The 22,340-nt window shown below is 35.2% G+C and overlaps 1 protein-coding gene across 13 annotated transcripts in view; it reads left to right on the top strand.

Moving 5' to 3' along the window:
• ATL1 (atlastin GTPase 1) overlaps nt 1-22,340 on the top strand; it is an 84,457-nt gene that overhangs the window by 27,893 nt on the left and 34,224 nt on the right. For 7 of the 13 annotated variants that reach the window (XM_070242582.1, XM_070242600.1, XM_070242602.1 and 4 more), the window contains 4 exons: nt 3,726-3,837; nt 19,123-19,370; nt 20,852-20,986; nt 21,437-21,541. In XM_070242582.1, the coding sequence (XP_070098683.1) occupies nt 19,338-19,370; nt 20,852-20,986; nt 21,437-21,541 (273 nt within the window). In that variant the 5' untranslated portion in view covers nt 3,726-3,837; nt 19,123-19,337. The remainder of the gene's footprint in view (nt 1-3,725; nt 3,838-19,122; nt 19,371-20,851; nt 20,987-21,436; nt 21,542-22,340) is intronic. The other 6 variants (XM_023624919.2, XM_070242574.1, XM_070242563.1 and 3 more) reach the window with 1 other exon arrangement.

Raw genomic sequence — 22,340 nt, forward strand, 5'->3', positions numbered from 1 at the left:
GCCGGCTCCTGCTGGTTCTTTCTTCTATCTGCTCAGATATTCCTTTGAATTCCTCTAGTGAATTTTTCAGTTATTGTACTTTTCAGCTGTAAAATTTCTTTTTGGTTTCTTTTTTAAAAAGTCTCCTGTCTCTTTAGTGATATTTCCATTTTCTTTATACATTGTTTTCTTGACTTTCTCCGCACTTTCCTTTAGTTCCTGGAGCCTCTTTAAGACAGTTGTTTTAAAGTCTTTGTCTAATAGGTCTGCCATCTAGCCTTTCTCTGGGGCAGTTTCTGTTGGTTTATTTTTTCCCTTAGAATGGGCCATACGTTCCTGTTTCTTTCTATGCCTTGTGATTTTTTGTTGTTGTTGAAAACTGGACATTTGAATCTAATAATGTGGTATCTCTGAAAGTCAGATTCTCCTCCTTCCCCAGGATTTGCTGGTTTGGGAGGTTTTTGTTTTGATTTTTTTAATAGTTGTAGGCTGTCTTCATGCTGAGGCTCAGCCTGAGGTATAAACTTGAGGTCTTCTCAGGTCTCTTGAGAGCTTGTGCCTTTCCCTGGGCATGTGTGGTGAGTTTCTGATTCCCCCTGTATATGCAGTTGCTTTTGAATATCCTAGTCTTTAATGTTTGACTCCCAAAAGGGGAAAAAGAGAAACTGAAGGGGAGAGAAAGCTACTGGCTTTTTAAATCTCCAGCAAGTCACTTCAGCCATAGGGGAGGGGCATTCAACAATGGGGGTGTGCAACAGTGACTGTGTCTGCACCTCTGTGATCAGAAGCAGCAGTCAGCAGTAGGAACACAGATCCCCAATTTTTGGCGGACAAGGTCCTTATTGCCCACCCTGGCTCCTGCAAGCTGTGTGCAAGCTGCTCCGGGACCACATGCATAGTTGCCTGCCGTAGGGCTGAAGGGTGGGGGATCAGTAGCTGCTGCTGACCTAAGAGCTGGAATTGATTGAAATTAACCAGAAGTGACTGTCCAAGTTTCCCTTGGAAGTCGTAAGCCTTTAGTAGACTCCAGAGTTCCAATAGTTAGACCAGATAGATTCCACCAATGCAATTGTTGTCTAGATAGAGAGACAGATTCCTGGTACTTTCTTTTCTGCAGTCTTCCCCAAATCCTCTCCTCCACTTCATTTTAAGTTCTAGAACCATTTGGATTTTATTTTTATGGATAATGTGATGTAGAAATCCCTTTGAATTTTTTTCCATATGAATAACCAAGCATCCCAGACCCATTATTGAATAATCCACCTTTTCCCCATTGATCTCCAAATTGTACTGTCAGATATTATTTCTGAATATGTGTGGATCTGTTCTGGGCTTCTTGTTCTGTTGCAGTTCTACTTGTCTATCCCTGTGTCAATATTTTGACACTGTTTTAATTGCTTTAGTTTCATAGTGTCTTCATATATGGTAGAGCAGATTGTTCTATTGTGTTCTTATTTAGAGGTGTTTTGAACTATTCTTTATTTTTGGCTTTTTGCTCTCATATAAAATTTTAGAATCAGATTGTCTAGTTCTTTACAAAGTTTAGTTGGGATTAGAAAGTTAAAACTGCATGCAATGTGTAGATTAATTTGATAGAATCAAAATTTTTATTATATTGAATATTCCTATCCTAGTACATGGTATATTCCTTCACTTATTTAGGTTTTGTTTCTTGATGTCTTTCAATAGGTTAAAAACTCCTTGAAGGGCCCGCCTATTGTTTGTTAGATTTATTCTTACGTTTCTTATATTTTTTGTTGCTATGATTTTTTCCCTATTATGTTTTTATTGGCTATTAATAGTATATAAAAATGCAATTGACTTTTACGTATTTATCTTCTATCTAGCAACTTTGCTAAGCTCTCTTATTAATTCTAATAAATTGCCTTTTGATTTTTTAGGATTTTCTACATAAAAAAAAAATCACCTGTAATAATGACTGTTTTATTCATTCCTTTTTAATCTTTATCTTTTATATCTTCTTCTTGTCTTACTTAATCAGATTAAGAATGTTCTCCTTTATTCCTAAATAATAGTTTTTAAAAAATTATCACTGGGTATTGAATTATAATGAATGCTTTTTCTGTATTTATTGAAATAATCATATGGTTTTTATTCTTTAATTTGTTAATATATTTAATTACATTAAAAGATCTTCTATGTTGAAGTGATCTTGCATTCCCAGGATAAACCCAGGCTATGCATACTGTACAACCTTTTTTAATACATTGCTGGATTTACTAATCTTTTAAAGATATTTACAAGCATGTTTACAACTAATTTTCCCTCTTTATGTTTTCCTTGTCTAACTTTGGTATGAAGGTAATATTACCTCTGTAGGATGAGTGGGGGACATTTCTTGTTTTCTTTTCTGTTCTCTGGAAGACTTTATGTAAGATCAGAATGGTCCAGTTTTGAGAAAACTAGTCTATTAAACCATCTGGACCTGCTGTTTTCTTTATAGTAAGATTTTTAACTATTGATTCAACTTCTATATGCGATATAAAACAATTAAAGCTTTCTATTTATTCTTGAGTTGGTTTTAGTAATGTATATTTTTCTTGGAGTCTGTCCATTTCATCAGCTTGGCATAAGATTGTTCTTAATTTTCTCAGCTTAATTTTGTTTATTTCTGTCTTCCTTATTATATGTTCTTTTGTTTAATCTCTCCTTTTTTTCTTTCTTTTATATTTACTTAATTTCTGTACCTCTCTATTATTTCCTTCTTGTCTTTGGTTTCATTCTGTATTCTGCTTTTAGCTTAAAAAGTTGAGTACTGAGTTTGTTAATTTGCAGCTTGTCTTCTTTTTCTAGTATATGTATTTAGGGATATAGGTTTTCTCTAAATACCAGTTTTGCTGTATCCTATAATATGTTGATATGTAGTGGATTCGTTCTCATTCAGTTTTCAGTATTTTAATTGTCCATGATGATTTCTTCCTTTACCCGTGGATATATAGTAAGTATGGATTATTTAATCCATACTTTATAAATTATATTTTTGTTATTGATTTCATATTTAGTTTTATTTCACTCAGAGTGTATGTTGTATAGGAGCACCACTTTCTATGGTGATGGAAATGTTCTATATCTACACTGTCCAATATGATAGCCACCAGTCATATGTATCTTTTGAGCACTTAAATTATGGCTAGTGAGAATGAGGACCAAATACTTAATTTTATTTAATTTTAATTAGATAGCCACATGTGGCTAGTGGCTAATATTGAGTAGTTCATGTTTATAGAATACCCATGCTGTGAACTTTGTTGAAAGTTGCTTTATGTTCTAGTGCATGTTTAATTTTTATAAATATTCCTTTATTTGCTTGAGAAGCAAATTGAAAAGCTTTTTATGAGCTTGAAAAGTGTTTTATGTTTTCTAATTTTTGATGCAGTATGCTATAATATGTTCATTAGCTCAAGCTTATTAAATGTACTGTTCGTATCTTCCATACTCTGATTTCCGACTGGTTAATCTACCAGATACTTTAAAATTCTGAGAGATATTTTAAAACATAATGGACTTGTCCATTTCCCCATGATATTCTGTCAAGCTTTGCTTATGGACTTTCAAGCTGTGTTGTTGGTTAGGTGAACACAAATGTGGGCTTGTTACATCTTCCTGATGAATTGAGCCTTTTACTTTTATGTAGTGAGCCTCGTTAGCTTGAGTAATGCTTTTTGCCCCAAAGTCTATTTTGTCTGATATTAATATGATGCTTCATATTTCTTTTGCTGATTTAGTCTGTGGATCTACTGAGCAGGAGTGACTGGAGTAGGAGGCTGATGATATCCACAAATGAGTCATCTTGTCCATCTGATTTTCGAGAGCCTCCTCTGCAGTGAATACCCTTTGGTGAGAATTCACATGGGACCAAATATACCTTCACTCTGTGCCCATTCCTAAGGTCCAGGCACATAATCCTCCAAAGTACTTGACCATCTGGCCAAAATGTTAGCTACTGTCCATGAATTGGCACAGTTCCATACCTTTGGCTTGTGCTTCAAGCCTCATGGGTACTATCTGGTCATATATCTATCTATTCTGTTAGAACACAATACAGGTTTTTCCTTTACTCTCTCTCCCAAATGTCATGAGCGCCTTTCAAGGGCAAAATCTAAACCAGAATTCTGCTAAGAAGAGATTATAAAAATTGTAGCACTGTAGTTTGCGCACTTCCAGTCTGTGCAATCTAGAGAAGAGCTTAGAACAGTGGAGGTAGACCTGAGCATGACATAAGCAATATTCAGCAGAAAGAATAACCATTTGAAATAGCTGACTGAAAGATGATTAAAGGATCAGACAATTCCTTAGAAACCAAATACTTCTAAACTTGACTTTTTTCAGTGACTATAAATACATGTGTGTTTGTTTTCCTTAATGGGAATTACACTTCCATCTGCCTGTTTCCTTAAAATATGTGAACATATTTTCTTATGATAAATTATTTTTCTATAACATGATTTCAAATGACTCCATATTTTGCATACTATAGCTGTGACATAATTTATTTACAGTATTCTACAGTTAGGCATTTAGATTGTTTCCAGTTTATCACTATATAGATAATGCTGTAATGAACCTTTATGTAGATAAATACATATGCACAGTCCTGATAATTTTCTTAGGATAAATTCCTAGAAATGGAATTGTTTCATTAAAGGATATGTATATTTTGTAATGTTTTGAATGCTTCCAACTCTGAGTGTATGTATTTTTTTAACCTTTGCAAGTTATGATAGCCAAAAAGTTATCTCTTTTTAATTAGCATTTCTTTAATTACTAGTAAGACTGAACTTTTCCTCATATGTCTACTAACCATTAGTATTTCATGTTTTTATTAGTTACTTATCTTTCTATTGAGTTTTTTTTCATATATTTCATGTATTTCATTTATTTATATTTATATTGCACACACATAGTGCCTTAATCACGATGGTACTTTTCTTCTAGAGGCATCCATTGAATAGTTTATGGAATGCTTTTGTATTCAATATAAATAAACAGTGTGTTCAATAATTTACTTACCTCTCCCAAGGCTCTGAAGTTGTAGGACCTGCTTTCCTTCAACCCTCTTCCTCAGGGTATTGTAGAGTCTGTAGTGTTTTGAGGCCTGTTATATGTAACCATCTCATTGTAACTCTTATCTCAGCTCTTGCTCAAACATTCTTAAGGTTCATTTTCATGATTTAATATTTTGGTTTTGTTGCCTCAACTCCACTTGTCCCTTTCTGTTCAAACTCCCTTTGGCTGTTATTTTGGAAATCATTCTTAGTTGCTCATTCAGATAAATGTTTTTTCTGTCATTCTTCAAGATATACTGTTAGAAAGAGATGTAATTGTTTAAGAAGAAATAATATTTCCTTTTAATTTCAGTTGCCAAGAGATAGTTTCTTAGGTACTGTGTCTTTTCTCTGTAATGGCTCCAGTATACTCAGAGTTCATCTCCTGAGGTTTAACTTTTGCTGGAAAGATGAACTATAGGTTTTTTACAAAGTTTACAGTTAAGAAAATTAGAAATACGTACCCACGGAATTTCCAGTATATTAAATTGATTGTTCTCCACCTTTTAAATGTTTGAAGATTCCCTTTCAACATATCTAATTCAGTAGCTGAGTGCAACTTCCAGTGATTTAGCATACCACATAGAATGGAAAAGTCCCCAAAACCTCCTTAACTAAATACAAGGTCCAGTATGTAAAAAGGCAAAATGATATACAGTTTTTAGTTTTCTCCTTGTGAGCCATACATTTGTATCACCCATAGTAAAATGCTAATTCTCCTCTGGTTTGGCTGTTTTCTGCTTCTTCCCCTTTTTAAAGATTTGCATAGTGCTCAGGGAATTGAAACTAAGTTTAGTTTAGCAAAACATATTTAAGAAAGTAGAAATCTGGGGTTGGCCCCTTGGCATAATGGTTAAGCTCAGCATGCTCCGCTTTCATGGCCCAGGTTCACAGGTTCAGATCCTGGGAGTGGACCTACACCACTCTTCATCTATGTTGGGGTGGCATCCCACATACAAAAGAGAGGAACATTGGCACAGATGTTCACTCAGGGTGAATCATCTTCAACAACAACAACAACAAAAAAGAAGAAGGTAGAAATCTGGTGCTAAAGAAACTTGGCGTGCATTCCAAAGGATTTTTGGATTCTTTTATAACAAGGATAATATTTATTGTTTAGATAGAATATAGTTATGAATAATGAATGACGCACGTAACATTTGTTCTTAATAATACTATGTGTTCTACTAGCTTTTCAGTTATTTTATATTAAATTCATGTAAATATTTATTGAGTGCTTACTATGTGAGCTTCTAAGTTTTCAAGAAATATAAACATAAGTAAGACAGTCTCTGCTTTCCAGATATTTTTAGCCTGTATTTTCAATTTTGACCTTTTGTACAGAAACTGAAGTTTTTCCAAATAGTTTTTTTAACAGCTTTATTGAGATATAATTCATATAATTCATATACCATACGTAATTCACCCATTTAAAGTGTACAGTTCAATGGCTTTTTGTGTATTCAGAGTGTGCATTCATTACCACAATTTAAGAACATTTCATTAGCCCCAAAAAGAAAATTTGTGCCTGTTATCCATCACCTCCTAATCCTCTCTCACTCACCACTCCTAGGCAACCACTACTCTACTTTTTGTCTCTATAGATTTGCATATTCTAGAATTTCATATAAATGGAATCATATAGTATGTGATCCTTTGTGACTGACTTCTTTCATTTAACATTTTGTTTTCAACATTCATCCATGTTGTAGCATGTATTCTGCATTTCTTTTTATTGCTAAGTAATATTTCATATTTTATCTATTTTTTTTTTAGATTGGCACCTGAGCTAACATCTGTTGCCAATCTTCTTCTTTTGTTTTTTTTTTCTTCTTCTCCCCAAATCCTCCCAGTACATAGTTGTACATTCTAGTTGCAGGTCCTTCTGGTTGTGCTATGTGGGACACCCCCTCAGCATGGTCTGATGAGCAATGCTGAGTCTGTGCTCAGGATCTGAACTGGCAAAACCCTGGGCCACCGAAGCGGAGCGCATGGACTTAACCGTGACTTGGCGACGGGGCTGGCCCTTTGTTTGTCCTTTTATCAGTTGATAGATATCTGGGCTGTCTCTTATCTAAATATTTTTATCTGTAAATGTTGATAACCATAAATATATGTATAGATTGATGGTAATGACAGGTTTCAGATAGGAAGCCTTTTTTAGCTAGATGAGATACAAACTAATAACTATAAATTTATAAATATTCCACAGATTCATTCTATCCTATCATTCATTGTACTATTTAATAACAAGTTATTTCCGTATTTTTAAAAGTTTCCTTACCAAAAAGGAATATTTAATATAGTGTTTTGCCTACATTGTAATGAGACTTCTTCCGAAGACCCTCTCACCGTTATGTAGTCGTGACTCAGATACTTGTTTTGTTTTACAGTATACTTATGTCACACTTAATATATAATCTTTCTCCTCTTCGTTAAGTCCATATGTAACTCTTCAAAGGCCTTGAACACATAAGTTAAAAGTTCAGAGTTGTCTATCTCATCCACAGCTGTATAGAAAGGCAGAGTATGTAATCGTATACAAACACCCATTGAAGTCTTTCCTCCTCCTCTCACTCCCGATTTCCACTCTGTCCCAATCCTTTCAGATCTGTGTGTGTCTTGCTCTGCCCGATCTGGTCCCTTGTAACCTTCTGAACTTGCTCCATCTGTACTATACTCCTTGCTGTTCCTCAAACATGCCAAACATACTCTCCTACATGCTTTTTTCCCAGTAATAGCATACTATACACACTGTTTTCTACCTTGAGTTATTTTTTGTAATATATTTTGGCAGTTGTTTCAAATGAACTTTCTTATTCTACCTTATATTTCATAGATTGATGAACAATAGTTTATTAGTCAGCCCCTGTTGATGGGCATTTATAGTGCTTCTGGTATTTTGGATGTATATGAGTATATCTGCAGGGTGAATTATTTGAAATAGCATTGCTGGGTTAGGAAGTATGTGCATTTGTATTTTTGATAATTATTTGTCAAATTGCTGCGCAAAGATGCTGTATCCATTTTAATTCCCACCTGCAGTGCCCGGGGATACAGATTCACATCCCGACCAATGAAAGGAAATATCACACTTCTGATCTTTGTAAATTTGATATGTAAACAAAATATTAGTATATTTTTTTATTTTTTATTTGCATGAGAATGAATATCTTTCCATATTTGTGGAACCATTTGGTATTGTGTTTTTTGTCAGTTGCTTGTTTGTGTCCTTTGCCCCCTTTTCCTATTTCACATTTAGGTCTAAGATTTATTCAGAATCGATTTTTATTTATGTTGAGAGCTAGGGGTGAAGGTTCATCTTTTCCCCCACATGAATATCCTGTTGACTTAGCATCATTTATTGAAAAGATCATCCTTTCTTCATTTATTGCGGTGGCACCTTTGTTGTAAGTCAGGTGATTATGTATGTGTAGATCTGTTTCTGAAATCTCTAGTCTTGTCTGTCTACTTGTCTGTCCTGTGACAATGTCGCTTGTCTTAATTACTGTAGATTTTAAATATCTATGGGTGTCTGTTAGTGTAAATCCCCCAACTCTCGTCTTCTTTAGGATTGTCTCTGTTATTCTTGCCTCTCTGCCTTTCCATGTGAGCTTGTTAATCTGTATAAGAAGGATTATTACAAGATTGAAATAAATTTGTTAATTTGTACAAGAGAGATTGCTGAGAATTTGATTGGTATTATAACCAATCTATGGATCAATGGAAAGTATTGATTTATATAGTCTTCTAGTCTGAGAACATATGTATACTTCTTTCAGTTATGTTTGGTATTTTTCTGTAGAATTCTTAAATATCTTTCATTGGATTTCAGTGGTGCATCGGAGGCAGCTCATACTGGTTCGTGAGAGCTGATCAGGTGCATCTCTCCCAGCTGCACATTCAGTGAGTCACATTCGTAGATTGAAATGGGCCATTGTAGTAGTATTTATATCACAAAAATTGGCAAATGCTGCAAATCAGGATTTTTTCCACACCTACCCTCTGCTAAGAGCTGGTTGTTAAATATTTACCAGCATATCACTTAGATGTATTACTAGATCTATCAGGTTTATAATGATATCTAAATGGTATTTTTATTATTAAAAAAATTAAGGTATAATATATATGTATACAGTAAAATTCATGTGTTTATTTTCCATCCATGTATTTTCCTTGGTGAAGTGTTGATTCAAATCTTTTACTCATTTTTTTAATTGGGTTATTTATTTCATTATTATCGAGTTTTGAGAGTTCTTTATAAATTCTTTATACAAATCCTTTATCAGATATATGATATGCAAGTATTTTTTCCAAGTCTATGGCTTATCTTTTCATTGTTATAACATGTCTTTTAAAGAGTAGATGTTCTTAATTTGGTGAAGTCTAATTTATACTTTTTTTATGGGTGCTATGGTCTGAATGTTTGTGTCTCCCCAAAATTCATCTGTCGAAATCCTAATGCCCAATTAATGAGGCCTTTGGGAAGTGCTTAGGTCATGAGAGTAGAGCCCTCATTAATGGGATTAGTTCTTTTATAAAGAGACCCCACAGAACTCCCTAGCCCCTTCCACCATGTGAGGAGTCTGTGATTTGGGAGAGGGTGGCACCCTGATCTTGGACTTCCAGCCTCCAGAACTGTGAAAAATAAATTTCTGTTGTTTACCAGCTACCCAGTCTGTGGGTATTTTGTTCTAGCAGCCCAAACAGACTAAGACAATGGGTCATGCTTTAAGCATTATATCTAGGAAAGCATTGCCTAATCCAAGGTCATAAAGACTTTCTTCTGTGTTTTCTTCCAAACATTTTATAGTTTTAGGTTTTACCTTTAGATTTATGATCCATTTTGAGTTAATATTTTATATAGAGTGTGATATATTGAGGTTTATTTTTTTTGTGTACAGATATCCAATTGTTCCAGAACCATTTGTTGTGAAGACTCTTCTTTCTCCATTGAATTGCTTTAGCACCTTTGTCACAAATCAGTTGACCATCCAAGAGAAATGAAAACATACGTCAATAGAAAAACTTGTACATAAATGTTCACAACAGCTTTATTCATTATTACCAAAAAGTGGAAACAACCCAAATGCCTCTCAACTGATGAACAGATAAACAAAATGTGATATGTCCATAAAATAGAATATTATTTGGCCATAAGAGGAATGAAGTACCAATACATACTACAACATGGATGAACTTTATGCTAAGTGAAAGAAGACAGTCGGAAAAGACTGCATGTTTTATGATTCCATTTACATGAAATGTCCAGAATAGGCAAACCTCTAGTAAAACTAGTGATTGCGCAGGGCTAGAGGTGGGTAAGGGAGAATGACTGCTAAAGGGTATGGATATTTTTGGGGGTGATCAAAATGTCATAAAACTAATCATAGTGATGGTTACACAACTCTGCAACTATACTAAAATCCATCAAATGGAGTTTGATGTTAAATGGGTGAATTATATCCCAGTTAAACTCTTACCAAAAAATTGACCAAGAAAAAATCGATTGACTATATATTGGTGTTTTTTGAAATTTCATTTTGTGATTGTTTGTTGCAAGAATACAAAAATAAAATAAAATTTAAAAATCAAGCTCGTATCCAGAAGCTTTGCTAAATTCACTCATTAATAGTCATCTGTGTATTCTTTTGGATTTTCTATGTACACAATCCTGTCATCTGTGGATAATGATATTTGATTTCTTGTTGCCATTTTACTTTTTATTTATTTTTCTTGCCTTATTGCACTTGCTAAGACTTCCAGTATAATGCTGATTAGAAGTAGTGGTAGTTGATATCCATGTCAGATTCCTGATTTCAGGGAAAACTTTCAGCGTTTCAACAGTAAGTATAATATTAGTTGTATTTGTAGATACCATTTATCAAATCAAGGAATTTTCCTTTTATTCCTAATTTGCTGAGAGTCTTTTTTTAATCAGAAATGAGTGTTGCATTTTCATACATGCTTTTATGCATCTATTGAAATTATCATGTTTTTCTCTTTTATTTAATGTAGTCAATTACATTAATTGACTTTTTTAAAAAAAAGATTGGCCCTGAGCTAACATCTATTGCCAATCTTCTCTTTTCTTTTTCCTTCTTCTCCCCAAAGCCCCCCAATAGTTGTATATTCCAGATGTCCCTCTAGTTATTCTACATATGATGCCACCTCATCATGGTTTGATGAGCGGTGCTGGGTCCACACCCAGGATCCGAACTGGCCTGAACCCTGGGCCACCAAAGCAGAATGCGTGAACTTCATGACTCAGCCACGGGGCCAGCTCCTTAATTGACTTTTGAATGTTAAACTTACCTTGAATTCCTATAATAAACACCATGTAGTTGTGATGTATTATATTTTTTATCTCTGGATTTGATTTGCTATGTATTTTTTAAAACTTTTGAATTTGTCTTTTTGAGGGACACTGGCCTTTAGTTGTCCTTTTTGAAATGTCCTTGTCAGTGTTTGGTATCAGAGTTATTCTGATATCATAAAATAAGTTGAGTATGATCCCTCATTTTCTGTTCTCTAGAGGAGTTGGTGGAAGGTGGCTGTTATTTTTTCTCTAAATATTTGGAAGAATTCACCGGGGAGAACAACTGAGCGTGAAATTGTTTCTGTTTGCTTTTTTTCCATAAAGGCTTTAAAGTATGAATTTAACTTATTTTAAAAATATAAGATAGTTCATATTTTCTATTTATTCTTGTTTTTTTATAAATGGTGTTTTTCTTTGAATTTGTCCATTTCATCAAAATTATAAGATTTATTGGCATAAAATTATTCATAGTATCCTCATTATCTTTTAAATATCTGTAGGATCTACAGTGATATCCCTTTTTCATGTCTAGTATTGGTAATTTTGTGTTTTTTTCTCTTCTGTTTTCTTTGATTAAGCATAGATTATTAAATTAACCTTGTTGACCTTCTCTATTTCTAGTTAATTGATTTCTGATATGATCTTTATTATTTCCTACCTTTTCATTTCTTAGCATTTAATTTGCTGTTCTTTTTCTCACTTCTTGAGATGGATATTAGATTATGATTTTTCAAATGTCTTTTCTAGTAAATGCATTTCAACGTGTAAATTTCCTCTAAGCAATTTCTGGTATGTTATATTTTCAGTATTTCTGTCGAATAAGATACTACATGCTAACATATTGTTTCTAATTGTTTATGTGAGACGAGTCAAAATAGCAAGATCAATAATAATTAGAAGATAAGAGTGCTTGCCCTGCTCTATATAATGTCTTTTCATAAAGCTATTTTAAGATTGTATAGTATTGCTGCCTCAGTTTGTAGGTAGACAAATTGATGACTGGATCAGAACATTCATTAGATCATTTAGTTTACAACATTTGCTAATTTCCATTATGATTTCTTTTTTTGCCCATAGATTATTTAGAAATTTATTGCTTAATATACAAACACGTAGGAATTTTCTAAATATCTTCTTGTTTATTGAATTCTAGTTTAATTTCTATATTGTCAGAGAACATATTTTGCATTATTTTAATACTTTGAAGTTTGATGAGATCTGATTTATGAACCAGTACATGATCTCTTTGGTAAATGTCCCATATGAACTTTAAAAGAATGTGTGATTCTGCAATTATTAGTTGTCAGAGCAATCAGCTTGGCTAATAATACCGTTCAAATCTTCTATATCTTTACTTACTTTTTGTCTGGAATTTTAGAAAATGGAGAAAAATTCCTAGAAAAATACAACGTATTAAAAGTTTCTCAAGAAGGAATGCAAAACCTTTTCAGTACTAATGTAACTATAGCATCATAAGTATTAATGAAATTGAGGTAGCAGTTAAGAATCATCTCACAAAGAAAACATTAGGCACAGACAGTTTTACAGACAAGTTCTACCAAAATTTCAAAGAACTATTCACTCTAATATTTTAGTACAAACTCTTTCTGAGGATAGAAAAGGAAGAATTTGCTAATTCATTTTATAAAGCAAATGTAACTTTGATAATAAAACCAGCCAAAGACAAAATGAGAAAGGAAAATCACAGACTCAACTCATTATGAATATAGATGCCCGATTCCTAAACAAAATTTTAGCAAACTGAATCCAAAAATATATAAATAAGATACTGCACCCTGAGAATGTTAGATTCATACAAAAATGCAAAGATACATTACTCACTACATTAACAGATTAGAGGTGAAAAACATCGTGTCAGTAGAAGCAGAAAAGACATTTGATGAAACTCATTTCCCATTTATGATTTTTAAAACCTCATAGTAAACTAGAAGTAGAAGAGAACTTCCTTAATCTGATAAGATAAAGTGTATGTACCAAACCAGACCAATCTATGACAAATATGCCCTCAAATATTGGAAACATTCACATCAGGAAGTTGTGCCCACTGAAATCAGAAATTATGTCCACTGTTACTTCCATTCAGCATTATATTGAATGTCCAATAATACAAGTAAGAGAAAAGAAATACATAAGGATTAAAAAGGTGGAAATAAAACTGTCGTTATTTGTGGAAATTATTTCTATTTCTATGTTAAAGAAACTCAAAAGTATCTACACAAAGTTTACAGGAAATAATAGTTTAACAAGTGTTCCGATATGAGATTAATATTTTAAGGTCAATTACATTTCTTTAGCCAAGCAACAATTATAAAACATTATTAAAACAACAACAAAGAAACCAGTTATAGTTAACAACAAAAACTAAGATATTAACAATAAACGTAACAAACCTCCTCTCCCCACCACCGCAAATTATAAAAACTATGTTGAAGGGGATTAAAGGCCAAAAATAGATGGAGAGATATCTTCTGTTTATGGATTGGAAGACAATACATAACAGTATTGATGCCTTCCAAATTGGTCTATAAATATTTAATGTAACTTCAAAAAATTCGACTAACATATTGATTCTGATATTTATATGGAAAGAGTCAAAATAGCCAAGACTAATAATAATTAGAATAAGAGAGGCTGGCCATACTGTATGTGATGACTTTTTATAAAGCTATTTTGCTTAAGATAGTGTACTGATATAGACAAATTGGTGAATGGATTAGAATTGAGAGCTCAGAAACAAAGTTATACATATATACATACATACATTATATACGTACATATATATATTACATATATACATATATCTAAAATATGTATACATATAAAACATGAATATACACATATAACATATGTGAGTGTGTATATGCATACAATAGCCAGCCCTGCTGATTTAGTGGTTAAGATTTGGAACTCGCACCACGTGACCCAGGTTTGTTTCCCGGTCAGGGCACGACACCACCTGTCTGTCAGTTCTCATGCTGTGGCAGCTGCGTGCTGCTGTGAAGCTGAAAGCTATGCCACTGGGATTTCAAATACCAGCAGGGTCACCCATGGTGGACAGGTTTCAGTGGAGCTTCCAGACTAGACAGATTAGGAAGAAGGACCTGGCCACCTGCTTCTGAAAAAATTGGCCATGAAAATCCTATGAACAGCAGTGGAGCATTGTCTGATAGAGTGCTGGAAGGTGAGAGAATGGCGCAAAAAGACCGGACAGGGTTCCCCTCTGCTGTCCATAGGGTCGCTAACAACAACGAATGTGTATATACATGTGTGTATAACTCTTATTTATGACAAAGATCACATGGCAGACCACTTGGAAGATGGGGCTTTGATAAATAGAAATTTTGGTACTTATACAGAAAAAGTCAAATTGGATTTCTGTCTTCTTGTATAAATATCAACTACTGATGGATTAAGAACTTAAATATCTCAAGCAAAACTTAAAAACTAGAAGGATATATATGAATGCCTTTCATATCTTATGTCAGGAATAATTTCTTAAATATGACATACAAAATGCTAATCATAAAACAATAAAATCTATTACATTAAATGAGTTACTCTTCATCAATAATAGCTTAAGGAAAGAAAAAGCAAGCTCTAAACCAGAAGATTGTTGCCATACACATAACTAACAAAGGACTAGCATTAAAACATATAAAGAACACTACGCATCAGTAAGGAAAAGGCAACCTGATAGAAAAATGAGCAGAAGGCATGTGCTCACCTCATTAGCATTTAGAGAAATGTGTATCAAGACCCCAGTGAGAGACCATTTTATACCTATGCAACTGACAAAAATTAAGAAGTCAGAGAAAACCAAGTGTCAGAAAGGATACAGATCAATAGGATGTCTAATAAATTGCTGCAAGTGGATGGGGAGTGAAAAATTGTTACAGCTACTTAGAAAAACATTTTTTGCATTGTGTTGTAAAGTTGAATATTTGAAAAAATTACAACCCAGGAATTCCGTTCAGATTGCCTCTTCCATTTATGTAATTTGCTGCAAACAATCTTAGAGAATTATTTCAGTCTAGAAAATTATGATCTAGTTTTCGGCTCCAAAGATGTTTTTCCATCCAAAATATTATGTCTATCTGGGGTCCCTGATTCCCCTGAGTTGTGTACTCAGATCATAACTATCCCAGAGGCAGAAGCTTCATCAAAGAAAATGTATGCTTGTCATCCTCAAAAAGGCCTCTGTGTGAGGCTGAAATTAGGTGGGCTGGCAGTACTGGAATCAAATTTGAATAGGTAGTAATAAATAATAGCGGTATTAATAGCAGTCACCATCGGTCAGCACACAGTTTGACAGACTCTTTGGTTTTCGTTTGATGACGTTACTTCATTTCATCGTCACAAAGCCTCTCTGACATGGGCACAATTTTTGATCCCCTTTTTCAGATGGAGGATAGTAAGCCAATTTCCACAACTTCATATACATGCAAGTTGTAAAGTGGGATTTAAACAAAGACTCTCTGACTCCAGCATCTGGCAATATAGAAGCTATTATCTTTTCAATATAAAATCAATTTTTCTTAACTTTGCAGAGAGAACAACTCTGATTCATGGCCATAGGCAATGGTTCTGTTATCTCCAGATGCTTTGTACTGTTGTTCAGAAAGTATTGGTGTGTGTCTCTGTCTGGCTGCACGCCCAGCTGGGTGAGCAGTGCGGGATAGGTTGCGGAGAGACCAAAGAAAAGACCTGGAGACAGCGAACGAGACATACAGGTTTTTTGGGGGTTACTTGCAGGGAGGTCCAATGGCGGCTGGCTGGACAGCAGTGTGCACCCGCAATCGCAGGCAGGAGGGGTTTTCCTATACAAGCAGGGGACACAAAGCCTATGTGCTTGCCAGGAGGCTGTCCTTGGTACCACCGGCGTTCCCAGGAACAGTCGCTCACATGGAGGGGCTCTCTGTCCCTTTAAGACAGGATATTCTTTAAGTGAGATAAGGTAAGATCTGGGCTGGCCAGGCCCTGGGTTGTTACAAGTCCCTGCAGCTGGGTGTCCTGCCCAGAGGGAGCCAGAAGGACATGTGGTTGTAATGGGCTTGTGGGCTTTTGCTGAGCAAGCAAGGCCCAGGCCGCATAGTCTCCATTAGTGAAAAGCTAGAATTATGTGTTAGATTTGCAATATTTCAATAGCACTACCTTATAGATGAACAGCAATGTCTATAGATATAGTATGTGATCTGAAGCCTCATTTAAAATTATGCCAAGAGATAGGATTGCCTTGTTTTTCTCTCATTATAAGACTGCTTATCAAATAGACATAATGAAAGAGGTCTATTTAAATATATTTTCAAAAATTTAGATGAAAGGTTAAGAGGCCAGTTTGTCTTAAAATTAATATTACTAAGGGTTGATTTGAGGCTAGGCCATATATCTGATCTGAGGAATTAATTGGTATGTGTTTTGACTTTCTGTTCTTCTGATACAAAGCAAATGAGCTCATTTATGTGTTGTTTAATAGTTGGTTTCCACTAAAGAAACAGAATATTATAGTAGAAAGGTCTGGGATGAAAGTTTAGGTACCTGGGATTTAATCCCAAATTGACAGTTACTATGTGAACTTGGATATATCACTTCCTAGTGGGTGGGTTCTTGGGAAAGTTACTTAATCCAATTCTTAATTTCCTCGTGTGTCAAAAATACAGATAATAATAAATACCTTGCTGTAATATTAAAAGGAATAAACAAATAACACAAGTAAACATCTATGGTAGATTGCCTGATATAGAAATTCCATTTTATTTTCAAGGTCAGCTCCATCTTTGGCTTTAGTTTTCTAAGTCTATAATAATACTAATAGCATTTACCATGTACCAGCCACTGTTGTGTGTGTGTTCCATGCATATGTTAACTCACCACAACCTTATGAGGCAGACACAGAGAGGCTAAACAACTTGCCTCGGGAAACTCAGCTAAGAAATGGGGAAGCCTAGATTCAAACCTCAGCAGTCTTGCTCCAGAGCCTGTGTTTTTAACCCTGCGCTGTACTGCCTTTCTAAAGGAAGGGGTTGTAGGCTATATCAGTTATTTATTGGCTGTTATGCTGCATAATAAACACTCACAAAACCTCAGGGGCATAGAACAATAAGCATTCATTGATCCCATGTTGAAATAGTTGTTAGGCGTCTCTGTGGATCTTGGCTGGGCTCCCTCACATGGCTGGGTGGTGGCTTGCTGCGGGGCTTGGTTGTAACTGGGCCGTTTGCCTCTGCTGGAGTGTCTCATCCTGCAGCAGACTAGTCTGGGAATGTTCTTGTGGTGAATGGCACAGGCAAAAGAGCAAAATGGAAACACATAAGTGCTTTTTCAAGCCTGTGCTGTGTCACCTCTGCTAAAGCAAATCACATGGCTGACCCCAGAGTCAGAGGGGGAAGACATTACAAAGTTGCATTACAAGGGCAGTGGATATAAGAACGTGTCGCTTGATGCATTAGAGTTGTTTTGTAATACACCACAAATGCCAAGAGCTAGGGTTCTAAAATTCTTGTATATTAAAGATGAGTTCTAAAAGTTGACCTCTGTCAAAAATAGCGTTTCTGACAATTAAATGGAAAACTCAGAAAACATGCATATGCATACACAATCACACTCACACACAAATTTTTAGTAAATAGGCAGAAACTTTTTCCAGGAACACTTGGTTCCATCTGTGATCCCCAGGTGGTGGTGGTGATGATGATAGCTAACCTTAATGAGGTCACTACGTGCCAGGCGCTGTTCTCAGCACTTTACACGCAGTAACTCTCTTAATCCCTACAACACCGCCAGTAAATAGGTACTATTAGCAGTTTCCATTTTACAGATGAAGAAACTGAGAGATTTAGTAATTTCCCGGGGTCACCCAGCTTTTTTGTAAGATCCCCACATAAAGTAATTTTCAAAAGTTTATTATTTTTTTGCTGAATTAATGTCCATACCTCTCTTGCCATGGATTTGAAGGGCCTCTGTAATCTGGCCCTACCTGATTTAATCATCTGTAACTTCCATTGCTACAAGGTATAATGTTAGATTTTGTAGATGGGATGCATGTGTTGGAGGGAGCTGAACTAGGTGCTTTAGAGATTTTTTCCAGTTTTGAGAAAACAGTCGTGTGTCGTTTAACAACAGGGATACGTTCTAAGAAATGTGTCCTTAAGTGATTTCGTCATTGTGTGAACATCACAGAGTGACTTACACACACCTAGATTGTACAGCCTACTACGCACCAGGCTCTTTGGTACTAAACTTAGGGGAACACTGTCGTGTATGTGGTCTGTTGGTGACTGAGACATCATTATGCGACATATGACTGGATGTGATTTTGAGTACCTCTTTGCATTTCCTCTTATGTATGTTTGGCTTTAAAAAGTGTTGCAAGGATCCTTCAGGTGAGTAACTAAACTTATTTCTAGGGGATGAAGAAAGTGTGAACTAGGCCGTTTTCTTCCTCTGCTCCAAAAGCAGAGTGCTTTGCTTTGATTTTCCTTCTCATTCAGCAGACAGTGATCTCTGCACTACTTAGAGCTTTCTTGAAAACGAAGTTCTATTTGATTCAGTCACATGATCAGAAAGACAAGATGTAAATCTTTTTGAAATATGTGTAAATAACATTAATATATGTCTTCAAAATGAGCATTTCTGATTCCACTGTGTTCCTGTTTCAGATGTTTGAGAGTTGAGAGTTACATACACATTTCTTGGTATTTTGAGATGATTAGCTAAACAAATTGCTGTTTTATTCAATAGGTGGGTTTTCAGAAAAGACATATGAATGGAGCTCAGAAGAGGAGGAGCCAGTGAAAAAGGCAGGACCAGTCCAAGTCCTCATTGTCAAAGATGACCATTCCTTTGAGTTAGATGAAACCGCATTAAATCGGATCCTTCTCTCAGAGGCTGTCAGGGACAAGGAGGTTGTTGCTGTGTCTGTCGCTGGAGCATTTAGAAAAGGAAAGTCATTCCTGATGGACTTCATGTTGAGATACATGTACAGCCAGGTATGTAAGAGGGGCTTGAAAAAGTTTTATTTTTTGTTTGCTTCTGTCACTGTTTTTATTCAGTAGTGTCCAGTATTTCCATTTCCATTATTATGTGCCCTAAATATGAGGTGGTTAAAAAACGTTATGATATAACCATTCCAACTTTGGTGCTTTGGGCACCAAACTACATAGGCCACTTTTGCCTGAAGCCACTTTTGCCCAAATCTTATCAAGTATACCTCGCTATTATCCCAGAAAGTGCTCTCGGAGTTCTCATTTGAGACAACAGTGTGGCACAGGAATGAGACTGTCGGGGACCTAGGATAAACCGAAAGCAGGAGGATCAATAGGAGACTAGAGCTGGAGAGAGAAGGTTGGGAATGAAGAGCATACCAGTAGTTTTTTCTACCCTGTTACCTATAGTAATTCTGATGTGAGTATGGATGTTGAGGCAGAATAGACAGGCTACCCAAAGAAACTTTGTATTACGCATTTTATATTATGTATTTGTATTAAGTATTTATACCATAATTATCCATTTTGGATTGATTTTTTATAGTTGGGGTATTTTTGAACAATTTTGTAATGTTAACTAACATCTATCTCTAGCCTCAGTTGGAGCAAATCAAGAATAGAACTACTAAAATCCTTCAGGCTTTGAAAGCAAACAAAACTCTTACCATTCTCTATTTCTAGTATACCAACATTAGTATGCTACTTAACACAGGTGGGGAAAATTGGATGAACAAAATTAGTATACTTTCCATTCTTTGGGATTATACAGTTTTAGGCATAGTCATAGTTTTAACTGTGAAGTAAACGTTAGAATGAAATACTCGATAGCACCTGTCCTGTTGCTTGTGTTAAATAACATTTGCCGAGATTAAAGTGTAACAGATTTGTTTTGTTTTTGTTTTTCTACACCTCCCAGTAGCTACCTCTTCTCCTGCTATTCACTTCCTCCTCCCCATAATACCAAAGCATTTGTGTATATTATCATTCTGTATATCCTGACAGAATCTGCTCTCTCACACTTTTATTTCTTTGTTTCTGGAATGCCCTCCCCAATTTTACTCACCTGGAAAATTCCGAAACATTCTTAAAGTCTTAGCTCAAGCATCACCTCTCCTATGAAGTCTTACCTGACAGCTAGTTATTTCTTTTCCTATGCTTCCATTTATGGCTAATGTACACTCCCATTTTGGCGTGCATATATTTCATCATAATGGTTTGTTAGCATGTCTATCTCCCTGTTAGGCTGTTGGCTTCCCCTGGTCTGGAATGATATCTTTGTATCTCCAGGACCTGGCATAAAATGTGGCAGATTGTTGGTCCTCTGTAATTATTTTCTGGATGAATAAAATAATTGTATCAATACAGCAGGTGTGCATATGTTGTTTCCTTTTGAGTAGAGTTGGAGAGGGATACAAATTGGAATGGATGAGTGGAAAAAACTATACTACATATCCAGGTCCATATCAGACTTTCTTAATTTATAGGAATCAGTTGATTGGATTGGAGATTACAATGAACCATTGACTGGTTTTTCATGGAGAGGTGGGTCTGAACGAGAAACCACAGGAATCCAAATATGGAGTGAAGTCTTCCTTATCAATAAACCTGATGGTAAAAAGGTATGATGCGAACTTCTTAAAGAAAGTTGCGTTTCCCTTGGAATCGTTATCACTTTTTGGGATCCTCAAAAATGTTCTTTTGAAAACTAATTTGACGTGAAGATTGAAAGGGAACTGGGTAGCATCCTATTGCGCGTTCTCTGGTCCTCTGTCTGGAGATCAGGGGAGGTGAAATCACAGGGACAGCAGATCACCAAGCTAACCTCTATACTTGTTTGTTTCAGTGCTGTTTCTGTTATGTGGGATTACCAGTGAAAATTAATCATTACAGTATTCAGCAGCTGATTAATATTTTTATTTTCTATGACATTCATGGCACATGTAAAAACTTACCTATTAAGGAATCCCTGGTAGTGGCTTGCTTTAGTTCTTAATAGCGTTAACCTTGTGGTGACCCCAGGCCGCTGCGTATTCTCTAACATGTATCTAATGGGCTCTACCTGTCTGTAGGTTGCCGTGCTCCTGATGGATACTCAGGGAACCTTTGACAGCCAGTCAACTCTGAGAGATTCGGCCACAGTGTTTGCCCTTAGCACAATGATCAGCTCAATACAGGTATGGAATAAAATAAATCCATTTCAATGGATGTTCCTTTAACTAAAAATTATAAATATATGTATTTCTACATATGTGTGGCAGTGAGACAAACAATAGAAATGGCAAATCATGTATATTATTTGACTCAATTAGCATACTAGTTCTTATGTTTCTATATGAGTACAATTGTTTTTGTTACTGTAATCTAATTTCTGATCGGTTTTCAATTGCCTGCTTTAGTCAGAAAAGGTTATCTTATTAATAATTTTTTCTGTTTAAAGCCTACAATAAACTCAACAATATTAAATCTCATAATGTATGCAGATACATTGGGACCACCTATTGTAAGTTATGTTTAATGAAATAAGATTTATAAATGCAAAATTTTGTTTTACACAGCCAGTAGAAACATTTCTAAATGTAAAAACATTTCTGTGTGTTCATAGCTTTTTAAAACAATTCATACATTTAGGAAAGTAAATGTCTTCTTATAAAGATTTTTATCTTCCTTTCCTTTTTTCTTTCTTTGTCTATTTTTAAGTATGGCTTTTGAGGTTATTGTAGGTTTGTGAATTGTCCTGAAAGTCCTTGGAGTGTTTTACCATAACCATAGAACACATAGAATAAAAGATTTTAAGACAATTTTTAGATATTTTCTCTTCACTGGAAAGAGCAAGAAGAAATAGTGGCCAAGCAGCAGACCATTAAAGAAAAGTAGGAAAGGGAGGAAGTCAGAGCTGCTGGGATGAGGGGGTCAAGGCTGACGTTGTAGCGAGTGGAGAGAATGGAGCTGGTGAACCAGGAACCCGTGCATCTG

The sequence above is a fragment of the Equus caballus genome, chromosome 1 (genome assembly GCF_041296265.1).
Source record: "Equus caballus isolate H_3958 breed thoroughbred chromosome 1, TB-T2T, whole genome shotgun sequence".
Classification (NCBI taxonomy): Eukaryota; Metazoa; Chordata; class Mammalia; order Perissodactyla; family Equidae; genus Equus; species Equus caballus.